General features: G+C 36.1%; 1 protein-coding gene and 1 pseudogene across 4 annotated transcripts; both read right to left on the bottom strand.

The window, feature by feature from the left end:
* On the bottom strand, positions 439 to 24444 carry LOC109349235 (paired amphipathic helix protein Sin3-like 4). 4 transcript variants are annotated; one of them, XM_019589967.1, is made up of 24 exons: positions 11071 to 11347; positions 10727 to 10973; positions 10211 to 10363; positions 9841 to 10027; positions 9637 to 9735; positions 9347 to 9496; positions 8580 to 8865; positions 8087 to 8223; positions 7494 to 7569; positions 7383 to 7415; positions 6966 to 7237; positions 6719 to 6873; positions 6393 to 6520; positions 6026 to 6280; positions 4908 to 5603; positions 4643 to 4710; positions 3623 to 4252; positions 2196 to 2296; positions 1962 to 2100; positions 1723 to 1875; positions 1451 to 1614; positions 1234 to 1339; positions 908 to 1064; positions 439 to 714 (listed from the first exon to the last, which is right to left on the bottom strand). In XM_019589967.1, exons 2-23 carry the CDS (start codon positions 10795 to 10797, stop codon positions 933 to 935), a joined length of 4191 nt encoding a protein of 1396 aa, XP_019445512.1. In that variant the 5' UTR covers positions 10798 to 10973; positions 11071 to 11347; the 3' UTR covers positions 439 to 714; positions 908 to 932. The 4 variants fall into 4 exon arrangements, with proteins under 4 accessions (XP_019445512.1, XP_019445513.1, XP_019445511.1 ...); XM_019589968.1 differs by lacking the exons at positions 10727 to 10973; positions 11071 to 11347 and adding an exon at positions 24366 to 24444 and having other exon boundaries at positions 10211 to 10278; XM_019589966.1 differs by lacking the exon at positions 11071 to 11347 and having other exon boundaries at positions 10727 to 11064.
* On the bottom strand, positions 18691 to 25382 carry LOC109349237 (annotated as a pseudogene).

The raw sequence follows: 25382 nt of genomic DNA on the forward strand, positions 1-25382 counted from the left end.
ATTGACGCAGCTCTGCTGACTGTTTGGCAAATTTGTTCTAATGGGAACAGAACCAGAAATCCATGAGACGTGACTGAAAAGAGGATAATTCCAGATTTTGTTAGTTTGAAGCTAGAATGATAGGATTTGTTCTGCTGAGACTACTGAAAAAGCAAAGAAAAAGGAACGTGTGCTGCAAGATGGTCTGAGTAGCTTATATTCCTGATGGTGGGCTCATATTCTTCTCTTTTCTCAATTTTCTGTAATTCTTTATACATATTCATTATACAGCAGTGAAAGGTGAGATATAACAATTTATTTGATTTTATTCTATTTTCGGGATGGGGTGTGGTGTGGATTCTGATATCAGGGTATACTTCTTATTAGATGATTGAGGCCAATTGCAGCCGAATTTTCCATAACCAATAACCTCACCAAAGCTGTTGTGGTAGCTAAAGGGAAGAAAACAAAGGATAACAAAACTATGGATGAATGAAACAAAATGTGCACTAGTTACATGACAAAGTACCTCTATTTACATTATTGACTTATTGTGAGAACCAACCAGCCATCAAAATACAGTATAGTACAACCTTCTCTCTGTTTTGCTTCCCCTTTCAGCTTTTATTAGGTTGCTGGTATAGAGAGTATGAAAAAATAATTTCTGAAAACAACATCCTTTGCCTTTGATAGTTCTCATCTGGTGTCAATGCCAATGAGGCTTGAAAAAAGTTACTGAAAAAGGAAAACAGCAATTACTTAGATGATTAGGTTGCCAATAATCAATTAATTCATATGAACATGAAGAAAAACCAAAGATCCTTACAAAAAATCCAAAGAATTTATGTGTTCTTCATATGTTGAATGCAAACATGGCGTCAAGCCCAAAATAACACATTTGGCATTAAAAAGGATGAATTTTACATACTATATTCAACTCAAAATGGACACCGTCATGGACTGGAAAACAATTTGCAGGATCGCTTTGAAGACTTTGCCTGTTCATGGCCTGAACCCTTCAGATGCAAGGTTCGTTTCCTTCCCATCCGAACCAAAAAGTCTTCAGTATCTAATACATACGAAACCTAACACCAAGAAGAAAATATAACAGTGGCAATTCAGAAACACAACCTAATATACTCTACAATCAAATGCAAGGTATTAGCATCAAGCTTAAAATGAGAACTATAAGATTGTAAGAAGAATGGCATATATTCACAAAATATTGAGCAGATAATCTTATGATATAAATACCTTAGATGAGCTGCAAGCTATCTTACACTCCAGGCCATTCATAACCTTTAGTCCATCCATAGCCTGGCTTGAAACTTCATCATCACAGGTATATCTACGTTTATTCCTACAAAAACGAATGAATAAACTAAAATAATAATTCATAAAAATACTACCCACTACAACTATAAGTATTAGCATGAAATGGCACCAACAATTCTTATGACATATCAAATACCTCTTCAAAAAAATTCCCGACTTCTCCTTTTTATCAGGGACAACAGAGAGGAAGTCTCTGTGCAGATAGGCTGAAAAATTAGGGTCCATGGACATAGCAGTCACTTCCGGATTGTCATGTCCATGGTCCATCAGTTGAATAGACAATTGCATCGGTCTAGGTGACTGCAATGAAATAAACTAGGTTAAACATAACGTAATACACTTTCTATTTAGCACTTTTTTCAAGAGTAGTTCCAAGTAGAGAAGAAAGTCAATCATATAAAAACTTACATATTCAATACGATATATGTTCTCATCATGAAGAAGAACATGGGCATTGTCATGATAAAAGATATCAACAAATCTTCCAGGTTTTCTTGATTTTTCATATGCATATAATTGAAGAAGCTTATTATCCATCTCATCAGTGGCAACAGCTTGAAGCTGAATTGAAAGTGGACATATTTTTAGACTGGAAAGATAGAATGGTATGCAAAAGACAGAAAGAAAGATGAATTTATGCATCTGACCTGTTTAACAAGTTTATATATCAACTGGTCTAATGTGAATAAGAGATATGATTGAGTTCCAATGACAGCTCGACAATCGTCCTCAAATTTCGCATTATCAGAAGAGCCATCCAGTAGATTGTAAAGGGCATTCATGAACCTGTAGTATTAAGGTCACCTCAGTCTTGCATATATATATTCACTTTTATCTTGAAATTTATAATACAATGCAACATTTCCAAGGCATATTATCACCTGTCATATTGATCACGAGAGTTTGTATCATTTGAAGCCCCCCATTTTCTTTCAGCAGATGATGAGTTAATCTTTGCCGATCGTATCCTCTCATACAACGTCTGTCAGATCAGCAAAAGAAAATATTATATAATAATAATGACATAATAAGCTCAGAAAATTCTCTCTAGTCTACAGCCATATATACAGTCATACACACCCAACACATTTGACCAAAGAGAAAAAGATGTATACACTGACAGTGTCTGAGTTTTATACACTGTCACTGTATCATCTACCATTGATATTTAATTGTTGTTGATTTTTCAAAAAAAGTAATCTAAATAAATGGTAGATGATGAGGTGCATGTGTATAAATCTTTACACCGACAGTGCACAGATTTTATACTCTTGACCAAAACATACATTAGGTCACTCACCCCCAGAAAATTTAAATTGTACAAACACCTCCTTTTCCTTACAGAAACCTGACAGTTACATTGTATTATTCTAAGACCAAAATACCCCATCTTCAAAGGTGGCAGAGCTTCAATTTTTTCTTTCCTTTCTGCCTCCCCCTTGGGAGCTGTCACAGATTGGACTCCCCATCATCCCTCGCTTTGAACCACCACAACAATATAGAAAACCAAATGTCGCATCTTCGGTTTCATCCCCACTACTCTGACCAGAAAACCAGTTCTGGTAACTGCATTCCATCAAAACTTCACCCAACGACCATCCTAGCATCACCCACTGTCCTCCCCTAAGAAAATCCACTGTCCCCAATCCTACATTATCTCTAAATATACAACAATCTTGTTCATTTCCCAGAGTCATATAATTCCCTGAAGTAATCAGATTTAAATCAAGAATACCAATTTCCCAAATCAGTTGATGTGTCCACACCGTACACTTAGCACTTGCTAAACCAAAAACATTACGAGGAAGATGGTCCACACTACCAGCAGGACTAAATGCTGATTCAGCATGGGAACAGCAAAGCGCTATGACACTCCCGGATCCATTTCATTTTATTTTTTTCACTAGAATAGCATGTTATGTATGATATGTATTATTGTGTTCGATCCTAAAATCTACAAATTGGAGCTTTTCCCAAAATGAACTGTTTCTACCAAAGACAACTCAACAAAAGAATCTAATCAGGCTCAAATTTTTTGGGGATGACTCTATTGGTAATGCATACCCAATAACCTAGCTGTAGAAAGAACTTCTTTAAAAAAAGCACAAGTAAAAACCAAGAGAGGAAGGTAGCCTAGACTCTAGACATTATATTTTTGGCATATCATTCTTAAGTTTTCTTTTAAACGGAAATTTTGGCCAGGTGCTTGTACAATTTTAAAGTACAGGGACCTTCAATGTAGGTTTTGAAAACCTTGACTGAGGCAGAGGGGAAGGGTATGTCTGTTTGTAAATATATATTTTGGTACCTGATGAAGTCTAAACAGAACATAAAAGGAATCAGTTCCATAAAAAACTTGAGAATTCCATTCTTTCACGTGCAACACCGGCGGTACATGCTTTACCAGAGGCTTAACAGTTAGAAGAAAGTGTTCTGAAAGTGGCAATGAGGTTCCATCCCCTTCAACATCATGGGCATCGCCCATTCCTTCAGCTTCACCTTCACTCTCAGCCTTGTTATCATGTTCCCCATCCTCACGATCCTCTCGAGAACACTCCTCGCCTTCAGCAGACTCACTTCCAGAAACATCATTTTCAGAAGCATTTTCAATATCCCCTGATGACCTGTGAGGACTTTCCTCACCTTCATCATCAGCATGGGCATGATTTTCTCCTCTGGCTTCACCAAAAGCTTCTTCCCTGTGTCTATTTTGGTATTGCGGACTCAAACCACTATTCTTTGCTTTATGCAGTACGTCCAAGCCACCATCTCCATAAACTCTGAAATTATCTTCTTCGAAGTCAACATTTGGAGATAACTCACCCTCTTCTCTGTCACCTTTAAAATGTTGAACTGATCCTTCTTTGTGTCTGTGAACTCTGGTGCCTTCAGTGACGGCCGCATTTGTGGATGTACCATATCTTGTAGAATCACCAACCTAAGTTATGATGAAATAAAATTAGAACATTACCACTAGCAGCAATCTCTGGTAAACAACATATGCTGAGTGTGCAAGTCCGAAAAGACAAACACTGACTGGAGAAAAGAAAATATCTAGTCCAGACTGATTTCAGTCAAGTACAAGTGCGAGATTACTAGTCCAAAATGGACATGCATATCATCGTTCAGTTAACAATTTTGATTTCATAAGAATTCTGAAAATACAAGGGGAAACACAATTGCTTAAAACTTCAGCAGCAAGGTAATCACTGATGGTCCCATAATCACAAGTACAAAGGAAATGGTGCTCTCAGTACTCTGTTTTGATTTTTGAAAAATGAATTTAACTCCATACTGACATAAGCTGCACAATGATTTTATGGCATACCTCTGAAGGTAAATCATGTCCTCCCTCGACAGAAACATTACCGGTTCTAGATGGAGTAGCAGCAGGACCTTGAAGGAAAAAGATGTATGTCAGTCCAATTCAGTATCAGAAAATAACAGTTAGAGATCAAAGAAGAAACAAATGACCAATAGTTAGGATAAACGATAGAATAAGAATATTCTCATCTCATCAAATATATTTCCTTTATTATAAAAAATTGAGAGTATGAATCAATAGATGCCATCATCTAATAACAGTTGCTAACCTGATGCATTGTCTATCTCTGTTCTTCGATTACTTTGCTCCATTCCAGATGCCGGCGAGACATTAGTATTCACTAACCGCTCACCCGAGTGATCTTGCTTATTGACTCCTGATAACTCATCAGGCGTGAATGCACTGTTATTCATTATGTCATTCGGTATATTACTGTCCAAAGTTTCAGTTTTACTCCCACTAGGGTCTGGATCAAGACACTTATCTTCTTTAACCCCACAATTGCTATTTGATTGGCATGCTTTGATAGAATTTGACTTATCTAAAGGCATACACACATCCCCAATTCCAGAACTATTCAAATGCTTTGAATTCATTATACTAGTACCAAAACCAGGACTATCATCCCTCTCATTAAAACCTGCAGTTCCACTTTTGAAAGAATTATGTGTAGCCTTGACAGCATCTTCTGTATCCTCAGCACCAGAGGGCCGAGAAGGAACACAAAGCACTGGTTCTAAAAATGTTGTCCAAATCTTCATAATTTTATCCAACTGCTCAGTTGTACAAATTTCTCCACATGAATATTTTATGAGCTGATACAAATCTTCATGAATATCTGGATCAGGATACTCAAACTCCAAGTTTGGAAGAATAGGCCGTCTGTTTCCAGCAGCAATGGCAAGAAGAATGTCATCTTCTTTTCGTTTCTTCTCACTGATTTCTTTTATTTCTGCCAGTAAGGCTGTGAAAAGTTACACAAAAAGGAGTCAGGATAATATAATAGATTCTAACACGACGATCACTACATATATTGAAAGTTGTGTTGCATTCAAAGAATAGCATATCACTCATTCTGTTTTGCAATAGTGTCAGATTCAAGAGGAACATGGTGTGATGTGATCCATATAAATGAGCAAATACAATAAATCCAAATGCATTTTATGACAATAATAACACCCTGGTTAACAAAATTGCAAAGATTTATTTCCATACATCCAAAGGTAAGGGAGTACACACGCGTAAACGAAAAGAGAAGAGACGACCACAGGAAACTTATAGACGAATAAGTGGAAACAAATACACATTTAGGTATGTCAATAAAATGAAGATAATACCACCGGTGATTAACAAAATTGCAGCCTTAAAAAGTACCGGATTTATTACCTTTAGTGCTCAAGCTCTTTGTATCCTGTTGCTTAAAGTAGAAACTGCGGTGATCGAGAGATTTGTGATAGTTCTTAGCATATATTTCAGCCCAAACTTTATTAAAATCTGCATGACACCTTTCCCACTCATCCTGTTTCTGCTTCAACCGCATTAATATGACTGGCAAAGCTAGAGATGCATTCTTCCTTAACACATCCATCACATCAAGCCCGTGGTCACCATACAATCGTTCAATGCACCTAAGATTTAGAGCTAAAAGAGCATACAGAGTAAAGCACCGTCAAAATATGAAAACTTCAAGAAATTACCTCATACTACGTATATGCGTCCAAATATTTCATTGATACATTGAAAATCCCATCACCTGTTAAGTGTTCCTCAATACGAATAGGACTGCCTCCTTTAATTACATTTCTATTGATCTTTTCTAACAGCTCTTCTACCCGCCTAGTTGTCACATTTACAGACTCTAATAACATATCAAGTTCAAACCTGCCAGCAGAGATTAGCATAATATCAGAGAGTGCAAGTTATGGATAACTTCTGGAAATCACATCTCTTAATCAGCCAAGTGATGTTAAAAACCAAAAAAGCAGAATAACATGCCAAACTGTGACTGCAAACCATAAAAGGTAGATCAATAAAGCAGGTATTTTAACGGGTAAATAAACATCACTGCCCAGCTCTGACCTGTCATCTTCACATATAAACAAGCTCTCTTCATACTGATTTTTGCGCATATGTTTGAAGGAATAATCCTCACTTCCTGAAGTGACCGACACCCAGTGATCATTTAATACTTCTGCGCCAAGTTCTGTTTTCTGGCTAGCTAAAGGTATTGGGTACTGCATAAGCTCAGGTAATACACATGAAGAGCACAATCAGCAAGGGATCTCAACATTCCGCTAGAATAAGATAAATGAGGAAGAGACTGTACATTTTTTGGTAGGAGACGGTAACTGGGAGTGCATTGTTCACAATTGGAAAGGTCCAGCTCATTTATAGGTTTTGACAAGTACATATCCTTGCTGGGATATAAAGACACCCTAGAACCTGAAACATCCTTGAAGGCAATCGCAGTAGATTTTCCCCTTTCTCTGCATTCACGGTCCCTTTCCTTCAACCCATCATTCCTATGACGGTCTCGATCTCTATCCCTGTCTTCAACTTTCATTGGTTTTGGTCCTTGTCCTTCACTCCATACAGACTCTGATGAACACAAAAAAGTCAGATGTTTTCAACCACACGTTGAAGCTGGAAATGTTCATTCACATCAGAACAGACCATGTTACATAAAATATAAAGGTGAGCATCTTTTAGAAGAAACCAGTGCAGAGTAAATTATTTTACATACTTTTATTCAGGACACCAGCGAAGAATCCACCATCTGCATCATTGAGAACATGATTAGAAATAACCTACAAATTTAGAATCATAGAAAGTTATGAATTAGTTGAAATATTACCATTCTTTTCAGATTGTACCAAAAATTCATTAAATCCCTCCACAAGATCTGGATATTTCCCTAGTAAATCACCCACCTGGAAGAATAAGCTGCCACGAATTAGCTATCATATTTCATTGCATGTCTTGTAAAAAGAGCATACTTCATGGGAATTATAATTTGCACAGAGAAATAAGATGAAAGCAGGTCAAGAAGATCCTACACTGAACAGAGAAAAACTTGCTTATCTTGAAGGGCAGATAAATTACTGCACAGAATTGCTTAGCAATTCCAACACCTCACACTATTTATAACATTTTTCATGTTCTGCCAAACAAACAAAAAAATACTCAACTATTCCATTACTACTAGTTTTTCATTGAAGAATTCGACGAAATCAAAGTTTATGCAAACTATTCAAATTGAAGTAGTTGCTGCATTTAGAAATGATATTCTTTAATGCCCCAAATTTGCTGTGTTGTATTTCTAGACACAAGTCTTGGTCTAATAGAGGGTAAAGGATTGAAATACTACATAGAAAGCTAAGGGTCACTTTAGTAATAACAAGCATATTTTATTCTCCACCATTTGCCTTAATAATATATAAACCTTACCCGTGACTTCAATTCATGTTGGGTAATTATTGCCTTGCTGTAAATATGTAGACACTTCAAAAATTCCTGGTAGTCGTCGGAATTTCGTAATTTAGCTTTCACCTTTTCACAGAAGGCTAGCTCCTGACTACACTTACCTGAGATAACAAAATTCAAGTTAAACAACTAACTATTATGGACAAATATCAACAAAAACAATGTATGTTAACATACTAATATGGAAAAATTATTTTTCTTCTTGAACATCAAACACTTGATATTGCTTAAAATCATAAATATTAAATACATTGCATTTCTTAATTATGGATAACCCTATTAACAACAGAGATCATTGTCAGGTGAACACGAAAGTGTTTGTAGGTTAGATATACCAAATAAGTTTGTAGGTTAGATATACCAAAGAAGTTTGAAGGTTCGAGATGACAAGAATTGATGGCATACACACTTTTCAGAGAATTTTTATCATCACAAGTAGATGACATAGGGCGAATACCAAAATTTTCATCTGCATCAAGCAATGGTTCAGCTCCAAAGTCTTCAGCCATATGATTAGATTTCCATTTGTGGGAGAACCGCTCCCTATCCTGACCAGCGTCATGCTCATAATCTCTATCACCTCTTTCCCTTTCTCTCCTGTCTCTATCTTCTCTACGGTCTCTTTCCTTCTCCAGACGTCTCCTCTGCTCCTTTTCTGCCCTCATCAAACCTCTGTCATGGTCTGGGCCAGGACAGTGCACACTGAGGTCATGATCACCACGTGAAGCCATGATCCTTTCTCTCTGGCATACAGATAAACTGAATTTTAGCTTGCTGACAAAGATAAACTATGAAATTGGAGGACCAAGTCACCAAGGTAGTCAAAGACAAAAGGCCCCCTTAAAGCTCTAGAGGTTTTTAATGCCTTGGAACAAGAGTCGTTAAAAATCAACAATAATGTAATAAAAAATGATTAAGATGTTTTACTTACAAGACCCTAGGCTACTTAGCTGCTAGGAGTCCCAACTCCCAAATACAGACAACTAGTTGATATTTTTACATTTTAACATTTTTTCCCAATTTAACATCACTTGTTAGCAAGTTAGATGGCTGGCCCTTTTTTTAACTGTTATGAGTAAGGTACTAAAGGCATGCCTTCCCTGAAGCATACTGAAGGGGCAGCATCTCAACCAGCAAAAGGTTCTGACCCCTTCTGGCACCTCAAGTCAGGGCCTTAGGAATGCCTTTGACTACAGAGAGGAACATGAGAATATGGAGATAAACCTTGTCAACGTGCATTTGCCGTACTGTTGGCATCGCGGAGCTCCTATCACGAACCATAGAATTTCGGGCAGAAACAGCTGTAGAAGTGTCTGGAAGAAAATGAGTAAACTCATCAAGAAGATCATGATGGCCTTGGAAAAGTGCAGCAACCTGAAGAAGTCCACAACACAATTAAAATGAATATCAAAAGAAATATTATGGCAGCCCTGTGTATGAGACTGCCACCTAGTGGGGTCTGGGAGGGTTGCTTGACCACAACATGATATAACATAGACATGTACAGCACAAACCTCTTGGTAGACCTCAGTGATAGTTTTGTTTTCCTTTCTGTACATATTCAATATGTCTAAAAATGACTTGTAAACACGATCATCACCTTGAAACCGAGCCTACAGGATAAGAACTGTCAGACCAACAACCAAAATTGTTCATTGTGTTAAAAAGTTGGAACTGAGTCTGCATTGATAGGATCCACCAGACTACTATCCTTTTACCTTAATCCTGTTCACAAAATTTATAGCTTCTTCGAATTCCACAGGCTTCTTCTGGGGAGGTTGTTCATCATCTAGTGGAAGTGTGATTTCATATCCTTTAGGCAAGAAGGTGTTAAATCCTAATATCAGGTCTCTGTTCCCTTTAAAGAGTTCCTTGACTCTTTCTATGACACCCGTAGTATCAAGTCTGCAAACACACCAAAAGGAGACATAAATCATTTTCTACTAACAAAAGTTACAAAACTTAGATCATGTATCCAAATAAAAGGGAGGTCTAGTGCACGAGGTGATCACTTCTCCCGATAAGGCACGAAAATTAAAAAAAAAAAATTTTGGGGTGCGGGGAAGAATATGGTACAGCATGAACAACCTTTGAGCCTTGAAGTCTTTCATGACTTCCAAAAACTCATCATACTTGTCCTTCTTATCTTGAAACATGTCCTTTACTGCCTTGAGATATGCTAATGCATCATTGGTAGTTAATTTCTGACCACCTCCATTCAGCATCTGGGGTTGCCCCGACCTTCATTCCAGAAAAAAACATTAGCCTACACCATCGTAGAATTTGACGACAAAGTATTCAGAAAATTATAACACATATTGTAATCAAACCTGTGACTCAGCATACAAGTGATAGATAAAATCAATTAAAAAACGATTCAAACAAAATTGCAGTGAAGAAACATTTGATCTCATTTCGCAAAATTAAACACAAAATAAATATAAAAAATTACATAGACTCCCTCAATTTCACACATAACAAAAAAATATTTTTAAAGCTCCATCATTCAGTTGAAGATGCAATTATTTAATCAAGCAACAAAATCAACACAAGCATAGTGCAATAAACATGAAATTGAAAACAACAAAAAAAAAACAAACTTACGCTTCTCCTCTAGACATAAAGGGGCGTTTGAGTTGAGAACTCGCGAGACCATCCTCTCTAGACCTCTTCATCTCTAAAACAAAACAAAGCACACTCTACAATATCTTCAACATCAAATCATGCTTCCAAACTCCGATATAATTCAAAATTCCACAGCATCTACTTGCTCATTCGAACATAGTTTAGATCTAACCGCAGAGAATCAAATTGAAACCTGAACGGATCATCTCGGATGAACAGCCAAATCCTGAAAGAAAGAGAATCAAAAATAAAAAATACGAAATTCACATTACTTCAATAAAGCAAAACGAAGACAAATTCAAACAAAGGAAACTGTATTTTACAGAGTGATCGTGAAGTCACCAAACTGCAGAGTCTCGAAAAATGAATATAAAAATGAGAAAAAGAAATAACAAAAAATAGATGAAAGCTTAATTTGTGAAACAGAGGTTTATTTTTTATTTATTTCTCAGGGTGTGTGATTCTTCGTAAATCAACGATGTGAAGAGAACAAAGAGGTTTCGTTGGAGAGGTTTTTATTTGTTCTGAGTTTGAATTTGGGGGAGGATTATTCTCTCTACTATTTTCTGGGCAAAGAAGCAGAACAGAGAAGAAAAAATATGAGACTATATATTAGAGAACTTAAAATATGAGGTGGTGTGTGGCTGTAGTATTTTTTTTAACATTTATTTACTGTGTTTACCGCTTATAAGTTTTTAATAATATCCTTTCTCCTGAAGCTGTTTTTGTTAAATGAGATTTTTTTTAGTGTTAATTGAGATTTATTTGGTGAGAAGCTAAATTGCAAATTATGAAGTGGCATCATGTGCTTGTTGGATGGTGGTGATTTGTTTGGCAATTGGATGATGATTATTGACTTCTTAAGGGGATTGCTTTGGCTTTTCATTTCATTTTTGTTTGGTGAATAGAATGATGCATTAGGCTTGTTCATTTAAGTGATGGATGATAATAAATTAGGTCTACCAAATGGAGAGAGAATTATTTAAGCTTTTAATTGTTCCCTCTCTCTTTTCTTAAGGAAGGCTTTGCAATTATTTTCTGGATTATGTAGTTTGGTATAGGGTTTAGTTTTCTCTCAAATTAATGAGTGAAATGTGAAGTAAGTTTTTTAAAATTACTCTCAAATTAAGTGAATAATTTCTCTTATACTTTTACTAATGAGGTGAATGTGAAATGTTAGGTCTAAATTGATTTAGGGTTATAGGTTATGGTCTAAGGATTGTAGAAGGAAGATGGAGTGCCATCAAAACATTAGGCCCAAGTCTGTTGTTGCTTGTTAAAGCTTAATCGGCAAATTGAAGTCAAGCCTACGCCTACGCCCAATACCTGAATCCTTAGGTCAAGGTCCATCTAGTATTAAAGATGAGGAGTTGTGCTTATTATCATGTTATTTTAAGTATCACTGCTTCGGATTGGTAGAAGCATTGACACTTTGTGGGACAGCAGATGTGCTCCCCTCGTATTGAAGATGATGTTTAAGTAACTCTCTCCTCAAAGTGACATTTCAGTATTCAAATCTTTTACTAAGGGTATGTTTGCAAATTGAAATTCGGAGGGAAATGAAAGAAAATGGAAAGCTTAGAGTTATCTCATAGTGTATTTCATGGTTCTAAAGCCTTCAATTTCTCTTCGTTCCCCTACAAAATCAAACTCGCAAACATATCCTTAACAGCATAATTCACTATCACTACTATTAATCATGATTACCAACCATGATCGCACCAACAACTTTACGGCACATAAACTACTAAGATTGTACTATTCATGTGAGAAAATATTTTTTAGAGAAAGGTGAAATTTCGTAGTAGGTGGTGGTGGTTTGGAAGGGGAGGAATTTGAATTGGTAGAGGGGACATTTTCAGAATTTAAAAAAAAAATGGTAGGGTGTGTTGAATTATAAATAGGATAGTGACTAAAGAATTCTGCTAGAAAAAAATGTTCTTCGATGTTTTTTTTCTTTCTTTTGTTTCATGCAAGTTCTTTAATACTGGGGGCAATAAGTGGAGCATCACATATTCACATGCTCTGGTTACAATTTACAAAGCTTGATTTATTATTACAAAACATTGATTAGACGTAAAAATAGTCAAATGACGAATTCACCTCTACTTTTTTTCTCTGTTCATGCCAATCAAGCCACCACCCTCCGGCCAACACCACCTGCCTGCAGCCATCTTCACCATCGTCGTGCTTCGACCATTCTGTTCAGTCCTGTCTCACTATCCCTTCCCCCTCCACCTCACCACCACAACTCCCCTTCCATTACCTCCCTGCACAGAACTATAAATCTTTTGGGTTAAAGAAAGAACATCACATATCTAAGGGCATCACTATTCCTAGCACTCTTAATACATTTATGTTCACACAGATTATGGCATTTTCAGTGAACACTTTGTATTTGAAACTGGAGGCTAATGGCAGCTAAAAGGAAAGGAAAATAAAACTACAGCAAACATATGGATGGGGATTTTCCAGTTCCGTTTTTACTTTAATATGAGAAAACCAATGACAACAACTGATATTTTTTATGAAATAATGCCTATCTACATCTACTTGAGAATGCAAGTATGAAGTCAAGCCCAAAATACATTTACAAAACAGAATTCCACATACCATATCCAGCTCAAAATGGACACCATCATGTAATGGAAAACAATTTGCGGAACAGCTGTTGTCTTCTTGAACAAATGTATGAAGAATGTCTGTTCATGACATGAACACTTCGGATGCAAGGATCTTCTTTTACTTTCCATCCGATACAAATAGTCTTCAGTATCTAAAACATATGACACCTAACACAACTTGCAATAGATACCAAGAAAAAATGCAAGTGACAATTGAGAAACAATCCAACAGACAACATATCATACTGCCATCAAATGCAAGGCATCAGCAACATGTGCAAAATCAGAGCTATAGTCAGGATTTAGGGAAGAAAAAACATCTACTGACAAAAATGCAGAAGAAAATCTTAAGATATAAAATACCTTAGAAGAATTACAAGCTATCTTATACTCCAGACCATTAATAATTTGTAGTCCTTCCATAGCCTGGCTTGCTAACTCATCACTAGAAGTGTATCTACATTTATTCCTACAAAAAGAATAAAACAAAAATAAATATATTCATAAACATTTTACTTACCAGCATTAGCATGCAATGGCACCAAGAATTCTTCTGACTTATGAAATACCTCTTCAAGAAAATTCCTAATTTCTTTTTGTCAGGGACAACAGAGAGGAAATCATTGTGCAGATAGGCTGAAAAATTAGGGTCCACCGACACAGCAGCCATTTCAGGCTTATCAAGTCCACAGTCCATCAGTTGAATAGACAATTGCATTGATTCAGGTGACTGCGAAGAATAAACAAGATTACAGAACATATAATAACAGTTTCTCTTTAAAATTGTATTCAAGAGCAAATCTAAGTATATAAAACAGAAAATAGAAGATCTAAGTATAGCAAGTGAGGGTGCATGCACCATTAAATTTTAGAGGTTAAGATTAAGATGCAATTTAGACTGAATCAAGGTGGATAGACTTATTTTCCCACTTCAGACTTTAGAGGATCTTTTTCCAAAACTTACATATTCAATACGATATATGTTCTCATCATGAAGAACAACACGGGCATTTTCATGATAAACAATGTCGACAAATCTTCCAGGTTTTCTTGATTTCTCATATGTACATAATTGGAGAAGCTTAATATCCATCTCATCAGTGGCAACAGCTTGGAGCTAAAACAAAAGTGGACATACTTTTAGGACCATAGAGATGGAATGGTACTTAAAAGACAGACATAAAGAAGAACTATGCATCACCTGTTTTACAAGTTTATATATCAGCTTGTCTAATGTAAATAAGAGATATGATTGAGTTCCGATAATAGCTCGACAATCATCGTCAAACTTTGTATTATCAGAAGAACCATCTAGTAAACTGTACATTCATGAACCTATAAGAAAACCCTCAGTCTTGCATGGATATTAACATGTATCTTCAACCTTATAATACAATGCAACATTTTCAAGCAAATGGTGAGTTAATTTTTGCTGACTTTATCCTCTCATACAATGTCTGTCAGATTAGGAAAAGAAAATATTATACAATGATGTAATAAGCTTTGAAACATGTCTAGTCTACAACCATATATATGCATGTGTAAGTGTGTATATATAGATATTCTTATGCATGAAACATTGTACTACTCCGTCTAGCCAAAACCTACATAAAAGGTACCTCGCTCCTGATACTGCTCTGTGATTGGGTAATGTTAACAATAGAATAATAAACTGGATAATATGCTAAATGAAGATAGAACCGGAGCAAGGAGTTCATACAATTTGAAGCTATAGGGACTTTCAATGTTGGTTTTGGAAGTTAAGGTTTCATCTCAAAACCAATTAGCAATGACAGGAGTAGCCCAATAGGTATTTAAAACATTCCCAATACAATGAGCCAAGTTATGCAGGACTTCTCAATAGTTTGTAAATATATATTTGTGTGCCTGATGAAGTCTAAAAAGCACATAAAAGGAATCATTTCCATAAAAAACTTGTGAATTCCCTTCCATCTCATGTAACACTAGGGGAACATGCTTTGCCAAAGGGTTTACAGTTAGCAGAAAACGTTCTGAAAATGGCAATGAGGTTCCATCTCCTTCAACACTATGGGCATCAGCTATTCCATCAGCTTCACCTTCATTCTCAGCCTTGTTATGAAGTTCCCCATCCTCGTGCTCCTCTGGAGAACACTCCTCACCAGCAGACTCACTTCCAAAAATATCAACATTTTCAGAAGCATTTTCACTGTTCTCTGATGACCTATGAGGACTTTCTTCTCCTTCATCATTGGCATTGGTTTCTCCTCTGGCTTCACCACAAACTTCTCCGTGTCTATTTTGGTATTGCTGACATGCACCACCATCCTTTCCTTTATGCACCGCATCCACAAACCACCATTTCCATAAACTCTGAAGTTATCCTCTACAAAGTCACCATTTGGAGATAACTCACCCTCTTCTCTTTCATTTTTGAAGTGTCGATCTGATTCTTCTTGGTATCTGTGAACTTCAGTACCTGGCCTTGTAGAGTCATCACCCTAAGTCATGATAGAGGGGGGGAATCAATACACCACTGTGAAATATGCTCAGGATCTGTAAGCCTGACCAGACAAAAATTGAATGGCGAAAAGAAAAACAACATCAAACTGATTCCAGATTTCTAAGTCAGTTGACCTAGAATACTAGTTAAATGCGGGGGAAATTTTCAACCAGGAGTCTCACATTATATTTCCTTTCCATAATTCACATCATTTATGATTCATTTTACCAAATGTTATCAGTTTATTTAGAATGAAGACAACCTTAATTATCATAATGGTATCCTATCAAAAAACAAGAAAGAACTACATCTCAGGAGTAGGTAAGTTGTTTCACTTGCAGTAATAGTATATAACCATCCTTTTAGTAGTGGGCATCAACTGGTCCAATGACAGTGCAAAGATCTTCATATTAGCACTGGCAGCAAATCAAAATTTATCCTCGTGCATTTAACTTGAGTCTGGCAATATAAGCTGCACAAAGAGTTAAGACATACCTCAGATGAAGGTAATTCAAGTCCTCCTGTGACAGAAACATTACTAGGTCTAGATGGAGTAGCAGTGAGTCCTAAAAGGAAAATAATGTATCTCAGTTCGATTCATTATCAGAAAGTAGCAGTTGATGATCATATATTTAAGAAAATGATAGAGTAAGAATCAAGAAGTGCTACCGTTCTTCAAATAAGTTGCTATTCTAATGCATTATCTATTTTTGTTCCATTACTTTGCTCCATTCCAGATGTCGGCGAGGCATTAGTATTCACTAACTGTTCACTCGACGGGTCTTGCTTCCTGACTCCTGATGATTCATCTTGAAGTAAATGCACTAAAATTCATTTTACTGTGCTGTACATCACTGCCAAAAGTTTCAGTTTTAAATACAATACAGTCTGAATGAAGACACTTATCTTATTTAACCCCACTATCACCATTTGATTGCCATGCTTTGCAAGAATTTGATCGACCTGATGGCATACACTCATCCCCATTTATAGAAGTACTTCAATGCTTTGGATTCGTTATAATAGAACCAACACCAGGATTACCATCACTCTCGGCAACACTTGCAGTCACACTTTTGACAGAATTACTCTTAGCCTTGACAGCATCTTCTGTATCCTCGGCACCCGAGGGCCGAGAAGGAACACAAAGCATGGGTTCTAAAAATGTTGTCCAAATCTTCATAACTTTATCCACCTGTTCAGTTGTACAAATTTCTCCACAGGAATACTTTATGAGCTGATACAAATCTTCATGGATATCAGGATACTCAACTCCCAAGTTTGGAAGAATGCCTCGTCTGTTTCCAGAAACAATTGAAAGAAGAATGTCATCGTCTTTGTGTTTCTTCTCACTGATTTCTTTGATTTCTGCCAGTAAGACTTTAAAAGGTTGCGCAAAAGAATGTCAGGAGAATAGAACAGGCTATAACATCATGATCACCATATATATTCAAAGTTGCATTTCACAAAGAATAGCACACCACTCTCTTTTTTGCATACTATCTGACTCAAGAGGAACCAAGGTGTGTTGTGATTAATATATAAATAAAGAAAATCAAGCCAGATGCATGTTATGGTACATGTTATGTCATATGTGCACAGAATCATTTCCATCTGAAGGTAAGGGAAAGCACAAGTGTATAAGTAAAGAGAAGACATCAACCACAGAAAATTTATCGATGAGTTAAAGGAGAAATACAAATCTAGGTATGTCATTAAAATGATGATAATATCACCCATGCTTAAAAAATTTGCAGCCTAAAAATTGCTGATTTATTTAAACATTAAAGCCATTAGGAATTCCATGTTATTGAAACGAGAAGTTATCTTTTACCTTTAGTGCTTAGGCTTTTCGTATCTTGTTGCTTAAAGTAGAAGTTACGGTGATCCAGAGATTTGTGATAGTTCATAGCATATATTGCAGCCCAAACTTTGATAAAATCAGCACGACACCTTGCCCACTCATCCTGTTTCTGCTTTAATTGAGTTAATATCACTGGCAAAGCTAGTGGTGCATTCTTCCTTAATACATCCATCACATCAAGTCCATGATCACCATATAATCTTTCAATGCACCTAAGATTTAAAGCTAAAAGAGCGTACATAAAAAATAAATATCAGAATACAGAAGAGTCAGAAGACTTCAAGAAATTACCTCATACTGCATATATGCTCAGAAATTTCATTGATCAATTGAAGATCTCATTACCTGTTAAGTGCTCCTCAATACGAATTGAACTGTCTCCTTTAATTATATTTTTATTGATCTTGTCCAACAGCTCTTCTACTCGTTTAGTTGTCACATTTACAGACTCTAACAACATATCAAATTCAAACCTGCCAACATACATTAACAGAAAATCAGCAAGTGCCAGTGATACGTAGCTAAGGGAAATTGCATCTCTTAATCAACTTAGTGAAGTCAAAAACCAAGAGGAACAATATGCTAACTATGACTGGAACTGTAAAAGTAAAATCATACTCCCATCAAATGCAAGTGACAATTGAGAAACAATCCAACAGACATCATATCATAGTCCCATCAAATGCAAGCATCAGCAACATGTGCAAAATCAGAGCTATAGTCGGGATTTGGGGAAGAAAAAACATCTACTGACAAAAAATGCAGAAGACAATCTTAAGATATAAAATATCTTAAAAGAATTACAAGCTATCTTACACTCCAGACCATTAATAATTTGTAGTCCTTCCATAGCCTGGCTTGCTAACTCATCACTAGAAGTGTATCTACATTTATTCCTACAAAAAGAATAAAACAAAAATAAATATATTCATAAACATTTTACTTACCAGCATTAGCATGCAATGGCATCAAGAGATTAGTGCTAGTACTTAGCATATATTTCAGCCCAAACTTTGATCAAATCAGCACGACACCTTGCCCACTCATCCTGTTTCTGCTTTAACCAAGTTAATATCACTGGCAAAGCTAGCGGTGCATTCTTCCTTAATACATCCATCACATCAAGTCCATGATCACCATAAAATCTTTCAATGCACCTAAGATTTAAAGCTAAAAGAGCGTACATAAAAAATAAATATCAGAATACAGAAGAGTGAGAAGACTTCACGAAATTACCTCATACTACATACTGCATATATGCTATGAAATTTCATTGATCAATTGAAGATCTCATTACTTGTTAAGTGCTCCTCAATGTGAATTGAACTGTCTCCTTTAATTATATTTTTATTGATCTTGTCCAACAGCTCTTCTACTCGTTTAGTTGTCAGATTTACAGACTCTAACAACATATCAAGTTCAAACCTGCCAGCACACATTAACAGAAAATCAGCAAGTGCCAGTGATACGTAGCTAAGGGAAATTGCATCTCTTAATCAACTTAGTGAAGTCAAAAACCAAGAGGAACAATATGCTAACTATGACTGGAACTGTAAAAGTAAAATCATACTCCCATCAAATGCAAGTGACAATTGAGAAACAATCCAACAGACATCATATCATACTCCCATCAAATGCAAGCATCAGCAACATGTGCAAAATCAGAGCTATAGTCAGGATTTAGGGAAGAAAAAACATCTACTGACAAAAAATGCAGCAGACAATCTTAAGATATAAAATACCTTAGAAGAATTACAAGCTATCTTACACTCCAGACCATTAATAATTTGTAGTCCTTCCATAGCCTGGCTTGCTAACTCATCACTAGAAGTGTATCTACATTTATTCCTACAAAAAGACTAAAACAAAAATAAATATATTCATAAACATTTTACTTACCAGCATTAGCATGCAATGGCACCAAGAATTCTTCTGACTTATCAAATACCTCTTCAAGAACAATATGCTAACTAAGACTGGAACTGTAAAAGTAAAATCATACTCCCATCAAATGCAAGTGACAATTGAGAAACAATCCAACAGACATCATATCATACTCCCATCAAATGCAAGCATCAGCAACATGTACAAAATCAGAGCTATAGTCAGGATTTGGGGAAGAAAAAAACATCTACTGACAAAAAATGCAGAAGACAATCTTAAGATATAAAATACCTTAGAAGAATATCTTACACTCCAGACCATTAATAATTTGCAGTCCTTCCATAGCCTGGCTTGCTAACTCATCACTAGAAGTGTATCTACGTTTATTCCTACAAAAAGAATAAAACAAAAATAAATATATTCATAAACATTTTACTTACCAGCTTTAGCATGCAATGGCATCAAGAGATTTGTGATAGTTCTTAGCATATATTTCAGCCCAAACTTTGATCAAATCAGCACGACACCTTGCCCACTCATCCTGTTTCTGCTTTAACCGAGTTAATATCACTGGCAAAGCTAGCGGTGCATTCTTCCTTAATACATCCAACACATCAAGTCCATGATCACCATATAATCTTTCAATGCACCTAAGATTTAAAGCTAAAAGAGCGTACATTAAAAATAAATATCAGAATACAGAAGAGTGAGAAGACTTCAAGAAATTACCTCATACTACATACTGCATATATGCTCAGAAATTTAATTGATCAATTGAAGATCTCATTACCTGTTAAGTGCTCCTCAATACGAATTGAACTCTCTCCTTTAATTATATTTTTATTGATCTTGTCCAACGGCTCTTCAACTCGTTTAGTTGTCACATTTACAGACTCTAACAACATATCAAGTTCAAACCTGCCAGCACACATTAACAGAAAATCAGCAAGTGCCAGTGATACGTAGCTAAGGGAAATTGCATCTCTTAATCAACTTAGTGAAGTCAAAAACCAAAAGGAACAATATGCTAACTACGACTGGAACTGTAAAAGTAAAATCAAGTAAACAAGTATTTTAAAGTGCAAATAAACATCATTGGCAAGCTATGACATGTCATCTTCGCATCTAAACAAGCTCTCTTCATACGGATTTTTGCGCATATGTTTAAAGGAATAGTCTTCACTTTGTGAAGTGACAGACACCCAGTGATCATTCAATACTTCTGCGTCAAGTTCTGTTCTTTGGCTAGCTGAAGGTATTGGGTGCTGCAAAAGCGCACATGCAAAACACAAGAACACAATCAGTAAGGGAATCTCAGATATTTTATTGAAATAAGATAAATTATGAGAAGACTATATATCTTTTGGCAATAGTCTGTAACTGGGAGTGCATCAGGCACAATTAGAAAGGTCCAACTCATTTATAGTTTTTGACAAATACTTGTCCTTGCTAGGATACAGAGACGTCTTAGAACCTGAAACATCCTTGTTGGCAATCGCAGTAGATTTATTCCTTTCCCGGCATTCACGTTCCCTTTCTTTCATCCCATCATCCCTATAGCAGTCTCGATCTCTATCTTCAGCCTTCATTGGTTTTGGTCCATGTCCTTCACTCCATATAGACTCTCGTGAACACAAAACAAAGTCAGAAGTTTTCAAGCAGAAGTTGAAGATGAAAATGTTAACATGGGAACAGATCAAATTGCATAAAAATAAAAAGGATAATCTATCAGAAGATAACAGTATAGAGTAACCATTTCACATACTTTTATTCATGATACCAGCAAGAAATCCACCTTCTGCGTCACAAACTTGATTAGAAATAACTTACAAATTTATACTTCACAGAAACTTATAAATTGGTTTTAATATTACCATTCTTTTCAGCTTGTACCAAAAATTCATTAACCCCTCCATAAGATCTGGGTATTCTCCCAGTAAATCACCAACCTGGATAAATAAGCTAGCACAAGTTAGCTGACACATTTCATCACATGTCGTATAAAAAGAGTATATGTCAAAGGAATTATAATAGGTGCACCATGAAATAAAACGAAATCAGGTCGAGCTTATCCTAGATTGGACAGAGAAAAACTCAGTTATCTACTTACCTTCTACAATTTGTAAGTTCACAACACGCCACTCCTTATACGCACTTAAACTTTATGGTCTATGCAATAACAAGGCCTAATTTGTCTAGCTTCCATATTTTACCATCACATTTTTTAATTCAAGGAATTAACATTAATGTTTTTGCCAGTGAAGCCAACATGCGGGGTAGTTTAAGTCATCCATATTAACAAGATCTAACAAAAACTAGTAAGATAGCTAATAAAAATTAATGTATAAACTTCACCAGTGACTGCAACTCATGCCGGGTAATTATTTCCTTGCTGTAAATATGTAAACACTTCAAAAATTCCTGCTAGTCGTCAGCATTTCGTAATTTCTCTCTGACTTTTTCACAGAAAGCAAGCTCTTGTCTATACTTACCTGAAATGACAAAACTTAAGAAAAATAACAAACTAAAAAAGGAAAATAAGGACCTAAAACTATTATTCAACAAGGAATATGGCATTAACAACCCAATGGAATAAAACATTTTTAGCCTTGTACATCAAACAAGGAAATACTTAATATAGCCTCAGATCATAAATATAAACTACATAGAGTTTCTTAGTCGTTTCAACAAAAGAGATCATATTCTTTTTTGGTTATTCTAATGTACTCAAAAGGGATAAGTTCGTATTGGGAGTTGTGAACACGCATTTACTCATGCACATAAATTTTATAAGTGCATCAATCTCCAATATAAACTTTTTTTTGGGTAACTTAAAATGTGCCCTTGGGCACACATTAGAAAAACCCTTTTCTATTGATTAGCATCACAAGTGACAGAAAAGTGATGACAACATTCGTATTACAAGTTAATTTTCAAGTATGACGTTTGTTTTCCATTTATTTCATCCCAACTAAATATGATTGCATATGTTTCCATTATCAAAGCATTGTTCATTATGGCGCTATTTGGTTAAGGTAGAATATACAAAATAATACTGTAAATTCGAGATCAAAAGTCTTGATGACAAACTCACTTTTAAGATAATTTTTATCATCATAAGTAGATGACATAGGGCACAGACCAAAGTTTTCATCTGCACAAAGAAATGTTCAGCTCCAGAGTCTTCAGCCCTAACATCAGATCTACGTTTGTGGGAGAACCACTCCCTATCTCGACCAGGGTCTTGCTCATTATCTCTGCCAACCCTTTTTCTCTTGTCTATCTCTTCTCTACTTCATTTTCCTTCTCCACACGCCTTCTCTGCTCCTTTTCTGCTCTCATTAAACCTCTGTCATGATCTAGGTCTGAACAGTCAAGACTGGGGTCACGATCACCATGTGAAGCCATGATCCTTTCTCTCTGGCATTAAGATAAACATATTGTTACTTAGCTTGACAACAAACTATGAAATCAGCAGGACCAAGCCACCAAAGTAGTCAAAGACGAAAGAGTCCCTTATCTAAGGTTTTAACACCTTGGGGCGAGAGTCACCAAAGAAAGGCAAGTACGCGAGCATGCCATATTCGGTCAAAATAAACTTTTAAGATGTTCACTTTATAAAACTCAACGCTGCTAGCTGCTAAAAGTCACAAACACCAATTACTAGTTAACTTTTTAACATCAAAACTATTTTACCCAACCTAAACATTATAGCTAGCAAGGTAGATTACTGTCTTTTAAGGTTTTTTACTGTCATTAATAAGGTGCTAAAAAGTGTTCTTCGCCTGAACTATACTGAAGGGGACACATCTCAACCGGGAAAAGGTGCTGCCCCTATAGGCACCTAAAGTCAGTGCCCTGGGTTTACCATTCACTACGGAGATACCTTATCGACATGCATTTGGCGCATTGTTAGCATTGTAGAGCTACTAATACTATCACGAAAGATACAATTTTGAGCAGGAACATAATGATTCGAGGCAGCTGCAGCAGAAGTGTATGGAAGAAAATGAGTGAACTCGTTAAGAAGATTAGAGTGGCCTTGGAAAAGTGCAGCAACCTGAAGGGTCAAACATGTGAATATTACTGTCAAAATATATATTAAGGCTACCAAAGGAAATAGAAAGAAAAAACAGAAATAAAAATATAACAAGTTTGCCTGACTACAACATGATACTAAAGCCGCAGACAACACTACCTCCTGGTAAACCTCAGTGATAGACCTGCTTTCCTTTCTGTACATATTTAATATGTCCAGAAACGACTTGTAAACACGATCATCACCTTGAAACCGAGTCTGCAAGAAAAGAACCCATCAGACTCAAAAGTAAAACCGTCTATTATGTGTTATAAGTTAAAGCTGAGTCTGCACTAAAAGAATGCACAGACTCAACCCCCTTTACCTTAATAAAATTTATAGCTTCTTCAAATTCAACAGGCTTCTTTGGAGGAGGTTGGTCTTCCTCTAGTGGAAGTGTGACTTCGTATCCCTTTGGCAAGAAGGCGTTAAATCCCAATATTGGCTCTCTATGCCCTTTAAACAGTTCCCTGACTCTTGCTATGACACCTGTAGTATTAATTCTATAAATGCACCAAAGGGAGATAAATCAATTTCCAAGAAGAAAACCAAGATGATGAGATCCCTTCTCCCAATATAATAGAAAATAATAAACATAATATTGTTTTGGGTGTGGAGTGGATGTGGTACAACATGATCAAACCTTTGAGCCTTGAAATCTTTCATGACTTCCAAGAATTCATCATATCCTTTACTGGCTTGAGATATGCTAATGCATCATTAGTAGTTAGTTTCTGGCCACCTCCATTCACTATATGGGGTTGCTCCGACCTTTGTTCCGAAAAAATTCATAATTTTTTTAGACTATTGTAGGAATTAATGACAAAGTATTCAGCACATCATGACACGAACTATAATCAAAATCACAACCCAAGAAAGAATCAGATGGGAACAAAAACAGCTGCTGATAAGAATCAACTGATCTTATCTCAGAAAGTCGAACTATTCAACAAAAGAATCAAACTTTACTGAAGACTAAACCTGAATAACAGATGAGAAAACCAACTAACCAAACAACTACCTAGATTCCATTGATTGAAAAGCCCTATCAGTGAGTTGAAGATAGACTATGATTAATCAAACACAAAAATGAACAAAACCATCACAGAAGCAGAGTGCAATAACATGGAATTAAAGACAAGAGAATACAAACTCACGCTTGTCCTCGAGAAGACAGAAAGGAGTGTTTGAGTTGAAAATTCAAGAAACCACCATTTCTAGACCTCTTCATCTCTGAAAAACGAAGCACGGAAAAACACACTCTACAACATCCTCAACACCAATTCATACTTCCAAGATCCGATACATTTCAAAATCCCACAATCACAACTTGCTCATTCGAACAAAAGCAACGAGCAATGTTCAGCTAACCGCAAAGAATCAACACGAAGCAAGAGTTACAACATGAAGAGATCACCTCAAATGAGCCAAATCTTGAAAGAACTAAAAAAGATAAAATCATAAGCGGAAAATCAAAATGACTTCAATGTAGAGCAAAACATGGATGAATTGAAAAAGAAGCAAAATTTTAAACGAAAATGGAAAAATATTGAGAATATTGATGTGTAACAGAGGTTTTTAGCAATGGCTTGAAGGTTGTGAAGAAAAGGGGGAGCTTTTAACGTAGCTGGGTTTCTTCTTTCTTAAATTGAACTTTGTATGGAAACAGAAAAGAACAGAGAAAAAGAATAGAAGGGGAGAAT

Source organism: Lupinus angustifolius, chromosome LG06, assembly GCF_001865875.1.
Source record: "Lupinus angustifolius cultivar Tanjil chromosome LG06, LupAngTanjil_v1.0, whole genome shotgun sequence".
NCBI lineage: Eukaryota > Viridiplantae > Streptophyta > Magnoliopsida > Fabales > Fabaceae > Lupinus > Lupinus angustifolius.